This window comes from Neopelma chrysocephalum, unplaced genomic scaffold, assembly GCF_003984885.1.
Source record: "Neopelma chrysocephalum unplaced genomic scaffold, ASM398488v2 Primary Assembly neopelma1_25, whole genome shotgun sequence".
NCBI lineage: Eukaryota > Metazoa > Chordata > Aves > Passeriformes > Pipridae > Neopelma > Neopelma chrysocephalum.
The window spans coordinates 8776438-8790797 of NW_020897694.1; the positions used below are offsets into that span (position 1 = coordinate 8776438).

The 14360-nt window shown below is 41.1% G+C and overlaps 1 protein-coding gene across 1 annotated transcript; it reads right to left on the reverse strand.

The window, feature by feature from the left end:
- Nucleotides 1-1407: 1407 nt before the first annotated feature.
- On the reverse strand, nt 1408-8569 carry MED4 (mediator complex subunit 4). Its single transcript, XM_027674389.1, has 7 exons — nt 8411-8569; nt 6194-6260; nt 5661-5831; nt 5227-5284; nt 4187-4273; nt 3294-3425; nt 1408-2170 (listed from the first exon to the last, which is right to left on the reverse strand). Exons 1-7 carry the CDS (start codon nt 8506-8508, stop codon nt 1998-2000), a joined length of 786 nt encoding a protein of 261 aa, XP_027530190.1. The 5' UTR covers nt 8509-8569; the 3' UTR covers nt 1408-1997.
- Nucleotides 8570-14360: the final 5791 nt, after the last annotated feature.

The following is a 14360-nucleotide window of genomic DNA, read 5'->3' on the forward strand; positions in this document are numbered from 1 at the left end:
CCAAAAACAGAAGTGGTCTTTGCTTCAGTTCCTTCCTTTCCTGTCTGGAAAAAATCACCCTCTCCACGGTATAGTTATATAACTATATATAGTTATATAACGGTATAGTTAGTGAACTACACGATACAGCCATAGAAGAGATTTGGGTAGGTTGCAACATTACACTTTGCATGACTTAAGTATCTATTTTTGTATATCACTCCGAGAAAAGAATGTCCTTGTAAGTTAAAAGATAAAAAAGACTAGTGAACTGTGTGTGTCATGTGTTGAGAGAGGCATTTAGAAAGAAAATGCTAATTCAGTGATAGAAAGCATTAAGAAACTCCATTTTGCAATATCGTGTATGATTCTGATCACATGTTTTAAGAAAAAAACCATGAACGGTGTAGGCAAGGTTAACTAGGATGACTGAGACAGGGCACGTGTATTGGGATTAATGTGAATTAAAGAGGAAAGACATTGGAGGTAAACATCTAAGAGGAAAATATGATACTGAATAAAGGTTAAAATATAGATGCATATGAATAGTCTTAGACTGTGAAAGAGGTGACAGTTTAATAACTCTGAAGATACTTCCAAAAGGAGCAGCTGAGACAAAAACAAATTGCCCATTTCTCTTGAAACAAAATACACTGCCCCATATTATGTGATTGAACCCGACTGAAGTCCTTTTCCTTTCTGCATCCCTATGGGATTTGTACATTTTTTGGTCATATGTGGCAGCATTACAAAGACTGTCTGAGCAAAGGAGGAAGTACCTGATTCATCAGATACTTCCTGTAAGGAATCTACAAAATGGAAAAGTGAAGAGAACTGTGATCTGTGCTGCAGGACAGAAACCTGTAACTGCCAGGGGTAACAGTTCCCATTAGTTTTCTGATTTGATCAGAAGGTTACCTAAGAGAAAAGCAGCTGTCACAAAATGACTCCTTATGCAAAACAGAACAAGGAAAGGAAAGCCAAAGGAAGTGCCTTTGGAAAGACAAAATAACACTGTAGCTGAGGCAGGACATGCAACTGACCAAGTAAACAAATTAGCAGGTTCAAAGAACTAAAAAAAATTACAGATGACAAGAATAAAAAAATCTGAGAGCACTTTGAACGGAAAGGAGCTGAACCTGCAGTGTGCCTCCAGGGTCCCAGGACGCTTAACCAAGTGTTGGTGCAGCCTTGTGAATGGGCCCTCTGCTGCCTCAGGGTCTGCCCAGCTGCATGTGTACCTGATAGAGCTCACCCAAAAAGGACAGGCTTTCTGTTTCTGACTCCTCCTCAGCTGCTTCTAACACTGAGTGGGCATTTTGCAAACGCAAAAATGGAGTACAAACTTCTGAAACTCAATCAGAATTCAACCACATGCTGGGATAAAATGTTGATGTTACTAGGTAACTCAGATTCAAGTTTGGAAAATTAAAGTTAGATCAAAGCTGAGTTTATTTATAACAAATCATTCATTATATAATACAATAATTACAAACTTTTTTTTAGACCTTATTGCCGTATTTTTGTTCTTGGTAAATAGATGATCAAGAACGTGGATTTAGGCAGTAACAAAAAAACAGATACTAAAATTACAAACTTCATGTCTCATTTCTGTGGCATAGAAAAGGTTATCATCAAAAGATTAAAGTTACTAACAAACATACAAGGGGATTCCCCTTACACCTTTTTTCCCAGGAACTTTTGTCATCTAATGTATAGTGAATACATATATATATATACACACGTGTCTCTTACAAACATACACATTCATACAATCACTGAAAATTTTACATCTCTCCCCAGCAGAAAGCTCCCAGTCATTTTACTTGAATATGTAACGGAAAAAAAAATCTACAGTCCATGGTTTTAAATTAGTCACCTTATTTCTGAGCCAGCTGTTATCTTGTCCCTACAAAAGGCTGCCGGCGTAACAAAAGGATATTGCAGTTTGTGACAAACATCATCCAACCTACCTTCACCACAGGAAAGGTCTACTAGGGATACTGTCCCTCTTGTACCTAGTCTGAGTCACTGCTGCTGCTTGAGGAGTCTGTTGACATAACTTCTACATCATCTTCATTCTCTTTATTGTGTCCTGGAGGCTCCAACATGAAGTCATTACTATGATTAGGAGGTAGCATGTTCATTGACATATCACTTGACTGCCAAGGATACTGAGGAGCAAGCACATCTGGAAAAAAAATGGGCATAACCAACCAAACTATCAGTTTTGTATATCAAAAAAATTCAACATGACAGCTCAACCAGAACTTCAATTTGAAATCAAAACAAATCTTAAAATCCTTTCTGAATTTTGGACAGATGAAATCCTCCAGTAACAGCTGGAAAACATTTCATGATGGAATAATTCTCTGACTGTAAAAGTCTACTCTGCCAGAGAGGCCTATTTATGTAGATGGCTCTTGATCTCTCGTCACCCCACTTTAAAACAGTATATATTCATACAGAGCTCAAAAGAACAGAAAAGACACGTGGACCCATCCTCAGCATTTCCCTGGTGGGTTGCTATGGACAGATGTCAGGGTACTACTCCTATTCAGCTCACCAACCCATTTTATCCAAGGTCAGAGGTTTACAGATCAAGAGGATGCAGAATTTCAAGTCACTTCCTAAGAGGTGACAATAGGATTAGACAGATGATCAGAAACACAAAAGCCAAGTTTACTATTCCTCCAATGGAGTTGTAATAGGGTTTTTTTTAACAAATTCAGCATAATTTTTGAAAGCAAGCTTTCCATAATGCCTGAAAAAGTGACTTAACAGACAGGTAGGAACTGTTTCTGACCTCCTATGAATCCAAACTAAGAAATTTTCCACAATTTAGTCCAATCATTGTAGATTAATACTGAACATGTACAGACCAACTGAACTCTTGATTCAATTACGGTAATTTACTGCTAAATTCTATTTTAGCGTGAATGAATGAATCCCACTGAAGTGAACGGAAGTGCCTATTTCACTAAGTAATTAAGGGATTCAAGCTCAATTCCTACAGTCAATTGTCCCTTGCCATGTCTTTTCAATCCAGAACTTTTAAGCATAAACTTAAAGAAAGGCAGGGGATAAAAATAAACCTCTTTTCTTCCAAATACAGCTTTCACAATTCCATACTTTGTCATCACTACTAAGAAAATGTTGCTCTGAAAAATGCTTCTTTCTAATGATTTAATATCACTTAGTTTAAAGCCATTTAAAATAAATGAACTCTGATTTGCCTTTGCTAAGGGAAACGTGTAATTGCTGTGACTGTACGAGGAATAAAGAAAAGCAAAACAAAACTGAGTTTCTCTTACCTGGCAGTCTGCCCGCTGCAAGTGCATCCCCTGGTAAGTGTCCATTAACTCCATTGGTGGATGGGTTGTTCATCTGACCCAAGAGACCACTCCTCATTTCCAGATCTGTAGGATATGGCCTACGTGGGTCCCCTTTAAGGGAAAAAAAATGTTTTGAAATATTTAACAATTGTCTTGCAGACATTAGTTTTCTCTTCAGTGCCGAGTTTAATGACCAAAAAATCCCATACTCTGCTTAGTAAGCAACAAGCATCACACCTGTTTTATTAAAATCCAAGCCTGGCTTTCACTTAGACTTTCTTTGTTCATTCAAACTTGGCAGAAAATGCACATTTAAAAAGAAACCAAACAACCCAAAACAACTATAACCAAAAAAACCCACCACGTTTAGAAGACATCTTTGCTCTCCCTGTTACTTTATATCTAACCGGCAAGGACAGGAACTGGATCAAACACATTTTCATTTTGGACAACAAGGGAGTAGTACCCAAAATTGAAATAGTCCTGAATCAAAGTCCTGCTTCTGACTCCCAATAGATTACCAACATCCTCTGAAAAGAATACTGTAAGGGGCAAAAGGGAACACAACCAGGCATGCGTAAAAGCCTTTAGCATACTAGGTTTTAACTTACAGTCCAGGCCAACATTCAGGGGAAAAAGGCAAAGGAGAGCAGAGGATGCCAGTCAGTTAATGGAAATACATAGTTCCATAGCCTTTTGAATACGTGCGAACTGGATATCCATTTTTGTTGAAAATATTAGATATAACTGCTGAAAACAATATTACTCTAATAAATCCTAGTGGTTTTCACCATATAAAACCATTATAAGAATAGATATTAACCCTGATTTATTACAAAAAAGAAATCTATTGTCATAAACAAAATAGTTACCTGGTACCCATGTCAGAGGGGCACAAACAGCATTGCTAGCACTGATCCTATGGGCATATTTAATTATTTCTTCAGAGGAAATGGCACCTGGAAGAATGGAAAAAAAGTTGCTGTATTCTCAAGAGATGGCATCATTTAACTATTTCAGAATATTGGACACTAATAACTAAAAGACTGGGAATGTGATTTTGCCAAACAGTAAGAGCCTGGTGCAAAAGCAATGACTGTTCAGAAGATTCTCAGACTATGCAAAGATGAGCTTTGCAGTGATTTTACAGCCACAAGCTCAGTACACCTTTAATGTCAACAGTTCTCCAACCTTGTGAAAAACACAAACCAATCTCTTAAACAGTGTACTTGACAAACACAATTTGTAAAACTTCAGCACCTGATTTTTATGGAGTTTTCTGTAGTAAAGAATTTTTTTGTTTGTTTATTTAGTAATTGTAGAGCATACCTGTAGGATTCCTTCTAAATATGTGCCTCTAATAGAGTAATAGAAGCTTCATGAAATTCCTTGATTTTTTAGATGAAAGAGGTATAATAAAAGGATAGAAGACACTGTAAAAAAATCCAAACCAAAAACCAGAGAAAATGCCTCCCTCTCCCAAAAAAAGGTCAGTTTAGCTTGGCAAGTACCACAGTATGGCAGGAATTGCTACAAACTAGTATCCGCAGCTAGGCAGTCTTTCAGATACAATGCACATGCAAACAAACATTCTCTCCCTTTCCTCAACAGACCAGTTGAGGCAATTTGGTGAGACACTTAGATAATCACATATAGTATTATCAGTCCAAGAAGACTGTTGAGACACTTTATTATTAAGATGTTTCCCCAAAAAATATTTATTTCCTGCTTTTTTATTCTGAGGAAATGGTTATAGTTTCATAATGAAATGGAAATTTGTTTACACATAAAGCATCCAAAATCTGTGGTAGCAAAATTAAAAAAATAAAAAATAAAAAAGCCCCAGTTTGAGCTCACTAGCAACTTTCTTTACAACTGCATTTATGGAGTATGTACAATCACTGATACTCACCTTTCCGTGCCTTTTCAATTGATTTCAGTTTTTCCTTTGCTTGATAAACAGCTGTTGCCTAGTTGCAAAAAAAAACCAAACAAACACAAAGTAAACCAAACCTTCAATGCATCTTTAATTTGTGCACATCTACATAAAGTCAGCTCTGTGAATAAATCCCTTAGTTTAATTGCATTTGAAGAGAGAAATTATTCAGTGAACATTTTCAAAAGATACAGAATAAAGTAGGTTTAGAAGAAAATTAGCATTATAAAACAAAACTCAATACCATGATAACTAAACAGCATTTGACTACTGTGAAAAAACCCAAACCACTAAGCTCTTATGAAGTTTTAAATATTTAAATCTTCTCAAACTAACATAATACCACTTTCCCCAGAACCACCTTTTCCACAAGTAGATGCTCAAAAGAAAACACATCATTATGAACTTACCAGTATGTGCTCTGCTTCTTTTAGTTGTTTCTGCAGCTGCTGAATATCATTATCCCGCTTTTCTACTACCTTTTCTAAAAGCTGCATTTCATGATGGATTTTTCCCTGATCAACTGCCAACTTCATTAGCTCTTGAAACTCTCCATCTCTCTGAATCAGCAGTTCCAGGATCTATTGAACAAGAGTTTTGTAGAACTTTTAATTTGGCTAGAGTAACAACACACCCTCAGCCGTGCTACAAAGAGGAGCAAATGACATCCATAGGAGTATTTTTGTTTGAATGAAAACTGAAACAAAATTTCTTTCTGTTTGCAGAAACAGCCTATGAAGCATACAACAAAGGAACAACAACGGGAGAACCAAGAATGCCTTTGCAGCAGGGCCACAACCTCATCATCAACATTAGCTTGAGTATAGGCAAGGACAAAGGGAGAAAGAAAGAACAAACAAAAGAACGAATGAAAGAATAGAAAAAAATTAGAAGTAAGGCATTAGGCTTATCCAAAGAAATACAGTTTAGAAAGTCAGCTTACCTGGCTCTCCTCCCCGGGTTGTGGAAGCTTTTGGTTTCTCGAAATCGCCAAAATTTCTATTAGTTCCCTGAAAGGAGAACTCTGTTAGTGCAATTTTCTAGGGCATTATCACATCAAGTCCTCATAAAATTATCAGAGTACTGGTATAATTACAAAAGTATTCATGGACTTGAGTATTTCAGAGTTTTATAGTACAGTGTAGGCAGGCAGGTCTCAACCAAGAGAGCACATTTTCTTCTTTTTTCTTGGGAGTTCGTGAAGTACTTGTATATTTGTACTCAAGAAATGTGCTAAGTTCCTGTCAAACTATAAAAGACACAAGCAGAAGTTGAGAAAAGAAACAGTATAATGAAAGTTGTCTTCACCATTTTACTTCTCTACTTTTTCTCCATTTTTTGCCAACTGAGCAAGTTTCACACGTGTGTTTAGAGCAATTAAGTCCACACTTCAGAGTCTGTTGTGAAACTACTTTTACAACAAGTATTTCCACAATGGTATATTAGTTGTGTATCAAACACACAAAAATACCAAAAAACTAGTAATATTCTGGTGCTAGGTTAGAAGTGCTTCTCCAATAAATCTCTTGATCACGCTTCCATGTAGCCCTGTTCTGAAAAGCCAGTAAGAACCTCTGAAGGACCACAATACAAAAAGGCATTTTCTGTAAATTCTGCAAAGTTAATTGGCTTTTAAGGCTATGGATGGCAATTCAACCCTATGCATGAGTAACTCCGTATCTGAAGACACTGTCCTTGGAAGGACTGATTCTTTGCTCGCTCCACTGTCAGCAGCTCAATAGGATGTATGACTGATACTGCAGTGGGACCAGAACCTTAAAATAAAAACAGGTACTTTTCAAAATGTCTGAAACAACCCTCACCAGTAAAGCTCTAAATAGCACCTTGGTCTATGTCTCTTGCTCATTCCTGAATACTACAATGATTTTAAACAGTTAAAGAAACTTGCCATTGTCACTAAAGCTTTATTCTACCTGGCCAACACTGGGCAGTACCAAATTAAATCTGTTGCAGGTAAGTCAACTACTGCCATCAGGGCCGATGTCATGGAGCACTATAATTCTGCCCTGTGTTAGCCAGACAATGCACAGACACAGATTCAAAAGTATATGAAGGCTGCAGATTAGACATGTTGCTTTATTTTTGCCCCTACCACCATACCGATATTGTGACTGTGAAAGGCCTAGCTCCAGGGTGCTGCAACACTTTGTTGATCAACAGGAAGATTCACTAAATGCTGCTGAGGGTTGCTCTGGATTCATTATGGTAGAATATTAGTTCCAACATTTAAACAAAAGTTTACATAAAGAACAAGTGTTTGTTTTTTCCAAAACTACATCTTCTTCAGCAACCCTTCTGTCACAATAAAATCTAAGACTGAGGATAAAGCCTAACTAGACACAACAAGGGCAACTGACCAGTATCTTGTCCTACTAGTAGCAATCATAGAGCAAGACAGCTATATGGATAGTATTATTCCCTCTGAAAATGTTTTCCTAAGCTCCTGCTCTCCTTGAAAGGTGGAAAGTAATTAGTTGAACTTCACTGCCAGCAACAATGGTGGACAGCTTGGATGAGGGCTACCAGTCTGGCCTCAAGAGCATGGACTAAGTATCTAATCTGAGCACTTATAACACTCCAAAGATGAGCCCTGCAGCCTACCTGGAGTCATTTTAACACTAATACAGGCAATGAGCAGAACAGCTTATGTCATGCAATACCATCTACATATTTCTCATTTCAGCATAATTTTTAGTGACTAATGCCTAAAACCGGTGTGTGACGGTGCATTTCACAGGAAATACAGGTGTCAACCAAAAGAGAATGACAACTGGGAGAATAAGGAACCTCCCCTTCTCTCTGAAAATAGGAAACGAAGCATCGCCGGCGCTTTCCCATTGGGGTGAGCTCCGGGGAGCAGCGCAGAGCCGGGCTGGGCCGTGCCTCCGCGCAGGACCAGCCCCTCTCCCGGAGGAACCGGCCTGGGAACGGCGGGAGAACAGGAAATAGTGTACTCGAGCCGGGCCAGCGGTCGCGTCGCGCCGAACCCCTCCCACCCCAATCCCGGGGGCTCCCGCTCCTCCTGCCGCCCTCGCCGGAGGCTCCGCGTACGCATGGCGCCGGCCGCCCTCGCCCCACTCCCGGTACCCCGCCGCCACCTGGGGCCGACGGAGGGCCGACAGGGGGCCGAGCGCGGTACCTGGCCAAGAGCTCGAGGTCCTCCAGTGCCGCCAGGAGCCGGTCCCGGGTGCTGCTCCGCTCCCCGCCACCCCCGCCGGCCGCCGCCGCCGCCGCCATCGCGCTCCGGGCGCGGACCCGAGCGGGACCCACCCCCCGCGGGCTCGCGGCAGCGCCCCCGCCGGCCGAGGGACCAACTGCAGCCGCACGGCGCGGCGCATGCGCAGGGAGGCCGGGGGGGAGGTGGTTCCCCCCTCTGCCAGTGGCGCCCGTGAGGCACAGCGGGACGGGACAGGTGGGAAGGGCCTGCGAGGGTGAGCGGGTCTTGCAGAGAGCCGTGGGTGTGAGGAGGGAGGAGGTGGCATCAGCTTTGGTGAGGCCACATGAGCGTCTATGAGCACCCTCTCCTGCAGCCGGGTCGTTGCACGAGGATCTGCACTTGTTGCTCTTGGAATCACAGGATCAATTAGGTTGGAAAAGACATCTGAGATCGAGTCCAACCTATGACCGAACGCTGTCATGTCAACTAGACCATGGCACTGAGTGCCATGTCCAGTCTTCCCTTAAACACCTACTGGGACAGTGACTCCACCACCTCCTTGGGCAGCCCATTCCAATGTCTAATTGCCCTTTCTGTGAAGAAATTCTTCCTAATGTCCAGTCTAAACTTCCCCTGGCACAGCTTAGGACGTTGTTCTGTCATTCTATTGCTCGCTGCCTGGGAGAAGAGGCCAACCCCTACGTGGCTACAACCATTCCAACTGGAGTGTATTTCCAGTCTCCGGGTTTCCACTACGAGCCTCCAAATGAGACTCAGACATATGCTAAAGACACAGAAAATAGGCTGCAAGGAAAGGGCATGCAACTGAATTACATCTTGGATTTTTTAACTCAACTTCTGAGTGTCTTGTTGTCAAAACATCCCTTAGGAGCCTTCGATCAGATGGAGGATGAAATCACAGAATCACAGAACGGGCCAGGTTGGAAGGGATCACAAGTCATCTGGTCCAACGTCCCTGCTGAAATGGGGTCATCCTAGAGCATACAGATTCTTCAATATCTCCAGTGAGAGAGACTCCACAACCTCTCTGGCCAATCTGTTCCAGCACATGGTCACCCACACAGTAAAGAAGTTCTTCCTCATGTTCAGGTGGAAATTCCTGTGCATCAGTTTCTGCCCATTGCCTCTTGTCCTATTGCATGGCACCACTGAGAAGGGCCTGTGTCTGCCCTCTTGGCACCCCCACTTTAGATATTTATACATGGTGCTTTACTGATGGCCAAAGAAGGTTAAGTGCTTGATACTGAAAATGTGATAAAACCCCAAGCTTTAAATGGGACCAAGCCAAGGGCTTTGCCTGGGCTGGCTGTCCCATGAGTGACTGAAGCCAGCAGGGACCCATCTGACACTGCCCATGCAGACCTGTATGGCTGAGGAGGCTAAAGGCAGCTTGGCATCCATCACAGACCTCCACACATGATATCGAGGCAAGTAACAGGTGCAAATCCTGCCCCTAACCCTGCCAGCAGTTGAGTTAAAAAATATTGTTTTATTGTGGGGGATTTTAATGGTGCTGTATATGGGCTGGTGCTGTAAATAGGCTTCTCGTTCTGGGTGGGGTCATATTGAAGCCAGTGGAATTTTATATATTCATGAAAGTTTCAGTAATGTGAAAAGACACTGAGAGGCCAGGGTGGAGGGCAGATGAGGAAGATGAAAGCTAATCTGGGGCCAAGGTTTATTAACTGGGGCAAGCACTGCCACAGAAGAACTGGGACCCCCAGACCCCGTGTCCTTCTCTGTCAGCAAGCAGCTGCAAAGCCTGCCAGTAAACAGCAATTCTTTTCTCCCCCGATTAGAGAAAGCACTAGATGAACAATAACATCCCTGACTGTTCTGGTATTTACTCTGATTATCTTTTACCTTTCGCAACAAGTATATTCCTGAGAAATTTACACTTATTAAAAAAAAAAAAGGCAAGAAACACATTAGTCAGTGTTTCTTTGAATTGTGGTTTAAATAAGCGACTCAACATTATGAGATTTGTGATAAAGCAATAAGATTTGGCAACTCTGACAAGAAGAAAACTCTGCCAACAGGAGTTATTTAAAGTTCATTTACAATACACAACAACTCCCAACATTCTGATTGTAAATAGTTTGGAAATTCTCTTTAAACTGCACAGCGGATAAAATCTCATCAAATAGTTCTGTCTTTTGAATAACTTTTGCTTCCTTGTTTTTTTCTCTCCTATATTTCCTCACTTTTGTTCAGGGAAAGATGTAATCAGTGATGGTGTCTGGTTGTGCATCCAGTTCACTGATTGGTTATTGCCTGTATGGGTGCATAAACAGAAAGAAACAGCAACTTTGAAAACAAAGCAATCCTTCCGCTAAATCACTTTCTTCTTCATACTCATTTTGACATCTGAATTATTTAGATCTGAAGTACTTCTGATATATTTCAGGGCAATAATGCTAGTTTCACTAGAGCTAAAAGCTTGCAGCATTCATAGGACACCCAAAGTTGACAGATGCAGATATTGGTTATAGGAGGTTCCTGTAGGCTTATCTTTCCTTCTTCTTGTGCCCGGGAGCTTGTTCCCTCCCTTCCTCTTGACAGCAGTACTACACCCACCGAATCAGGCCAATACCACCAGTCTTTCACTGGAGCAGCCACTCTTCTCTCCCAACTTCTCAATTTTCTGCCCCTTTTTCAGGCAACATGTTCATCTGTCTGCTTTCTACTGCCCAGTCCTTCCCTTCTTCTTGTCCTGGGGACATAGCTATGGCTGGGAAGTGCAGGGGTATAGGCAGAGACTTAATTGTGCTTGTGCCCCTGTGTGGGAGGACAGGGTGAGACCAGAGGCATCAGGGAATGCCTGCCTGTGCCAAGACATAGAAAGTCATTCAGACTATGTCAGAGGGGTCATCTCCTTCAGGACAAAGGGAAAGGCTGAGTGAAATGGGCTCATGCCCCAAACTTGCCTGATGGGCTGATTGCTTTAAGACTGAGTAGATACTATGCTGAATAGACTTCTGAAACACTTGCCCATATAAAACAACAGATCCTCTGTTTCTCCAGTGTTGGTTCCTCTGTTTCCTCAGTTCTTTAGTGCTTTTGGCCTTCTTTCCCCTGAGTAAACTTTTTTTCATAGTTGTGTTGGTTTTGAGCCAGATCTGCTTCTTTAAAGATCATGCCCCTCCTGAATAACTAAGCATTGTTCCTAATTTTTTTCAGTAGTCTGAGAACATTTTAGATTATGTGGTCACAAATGTATCTTTCCATCCACAGTGAGATTATTAGACATTTCAGAGCTCTTTCATTTCACATTGTCTTTTCAGTGGTATACTAAATGTATTGTTAAGAACCTGCTAGCACAAGCAAAAATAACTTATTTTATCCTGTTAAGTTGAGTCTTGTCTCTTCCAGAATGGGTCTTGAAGTGATGATCTCCTCTAGACAGATCCATGGGCAGCTGAGCTGATCTAATAGTTCACCAATGCCGAGAAGCTGAGATGTTGCTGATTCCTCATCTCCCAACCACAGATTTTCACTCTCTCTTAGCCCCTTGGTGTTTGCCATATGCTTCCATGAGCCATGTCAACTCAATAACAAGACTGAGGAATATTTAATTTGGGAGAGGGTGTTCATTTCCTTCTGGGTTAGTGAGTGAACTCGAACCTTGCCTTCAGGGTGCAGTTTTAGTTACAACTAATTTAGTATGACTATGGGCTAGTGCCGAAAAGTGCAGTCTTCCCCCTCTCTCTTCAGCCATGCTCCCCCCTTTTATGAGGTTCAATGGCTGTGAGACTGCAGAATGGATCAAGTGAGCAAATGTGTTCAATGGAAATCCATCTTTTTTCTGGTGGATTTGTTTTCTGTCAAGATGAGCATGTTGAAGTCGTTGAGTTCAGGGCTGGCCATTGCTAGGTCACTAGACACAAGGGAGTATGTGGCCAGGGGAGCAATGAGCGATGCTACTCTTATTAATAATGAAGTGCAATTCAGACCTAGGTTTCCTCTGGTGCAAAGCCGTTTCTTCCAACATACTATTGTGATTTCTTAACTCCTGGTGTTCCTACCTTACTTTTCATGAACTAGAGGAACATTTTGGAACTTGGAAGTTGAGCTGTAGAGAGTCATCTAAGAAGCCCAAAGCAGATATGTGTTTCAGTTACAGTCTGTATCTTTTCCATGCTATGGTGCTTTTCAACTATCTTCTTATTTATACATTCCAGACACTAGATATCAAGTGTTCAGTTGGCAAGTGTTTGGTATAACATACCTTAAAATAATAAGGAAAAATACTGACTACAGAAGATATGTAAGTCCCGAAAGCTCTCAGGACCATGTGTAATAAAATAGTGCAATCACTACAAATAAAAAGGCAGGAGAATAACAAAAAGAGCAAGAAGGAAAAGGGCATAACAAATTCTCATTTCCACTTCCCCTAAAAAATGTAAAAATAAAATCCTTTCTGTCAAATATCAACTAAAATAGAAATCAAACATCTTGAGCACTGCTTGGAAGGATTCCACAGCTGTACTTTGGTCTGTGGAGATGAAAATAATCATCCCTTATTTGTCAAGCTGTCTTTACACAATTAATAGTTTGAAATGCCTCTGATAAATAATCCATTTCTTATTGCTATTTAAAAAGAAATTTTTATTTCCTTGCTCACTTATGTTAGATAGTGATTTTAGAATGAGATGAGAAAGGAAAATAAAAAAATAAAAAAGTGGCTTTGCTTAGCTGGTGTAATTCTACAACACACTAAAGATGAGGTAAAAATATATAATACTATGAGGCAAAGCTTATTTTTTGGGGGGGGAAGGAGTGTGAAACACTAGTACATATGGCCAAAACTAGCGTGTGGTGCGCCATTCCAGACTGTTCCAGAACAGAATTAGCTCTGCTTTGAGCTATATTAAAACTGAGTTGCACTGATTTCTGCTGGTGTAAATTTGGGCACGGAGCCCTCAAGACAGGAAGTCACCCAGGCAGAAAGCAGTCCAGGCCTTCAGTCTGCTGGAGGGCTTGTGGGGACCAGTACTGCCTATGAAGTAGGAGGCGTTGAGTGGGAAAGAGAATCAAAACTGGCCCTGCATAGTGAGGGGAGGGAAAAGGGAAAAAGGAAAAAGGAAAAAGAAAAAAAATGTCCTTGAAAAGAGACAACTTGGCCACTAGAGATACTCACAATCCTGCCAAGCGTTCCCAGGAATAAAGGAAAATTTGGGGGCAATTAAATATGAAATCTTTTCCCTCATCAAGCTAAAAGTTAATGCTGACTACTTCATGAAATAAAACATCCAATTAGGGATAATGAGACTCCTGGGGTAACCCCCCAACACATATTAATTTTGAGTCTTCATTAAGTTAAATGTGTTTATTTGGGAAAAAAAAATCTCATTTTCCTTGCGGCTCTTGCTGCAACCTGTTTACCAAAAACTACTGGGACGCCCACACAAGCTTCTGTAGAAGCCAGGCTGAAATTTAGAGTTGTTTACTTCCCCTCACAAAAAAATCCAAGGGCAGTGATGACAGCAGCAGTCCCTGCTCTCCCATATGCTGAATTCCAGCTAGGCTGATAGGAGTGGTAATCTACTTAGAATTAATCTCTTCTCACATCTCACTCACCCTTTTATTGTGCCCCATGACATGCTAAAGATAAAGCTGTCATCTCTTCCCATTTAGTCTAGGTCACCTATCTTTTAACTGGGTGAGTTCATCTTCTGATCTCCAAGATGCTACTCCAACTTTCACCTGCTTCACAGTAATGCAAGTTCCAGACAGGTTTTCAAATACCTGCAACTGACATCAGCTTCTGCCCTGAGATCCAGAAGGAGCAGAACACCAGCCAGAAAGGGAGGTAGCTGGCTTAAATGAGTTTTAAGGACTGAGTTCTAGGGTGAAGATAAAATGTAGGATTTATTTTGAAACCTACAAGAGCGAAAATGGAGAAAAAAAG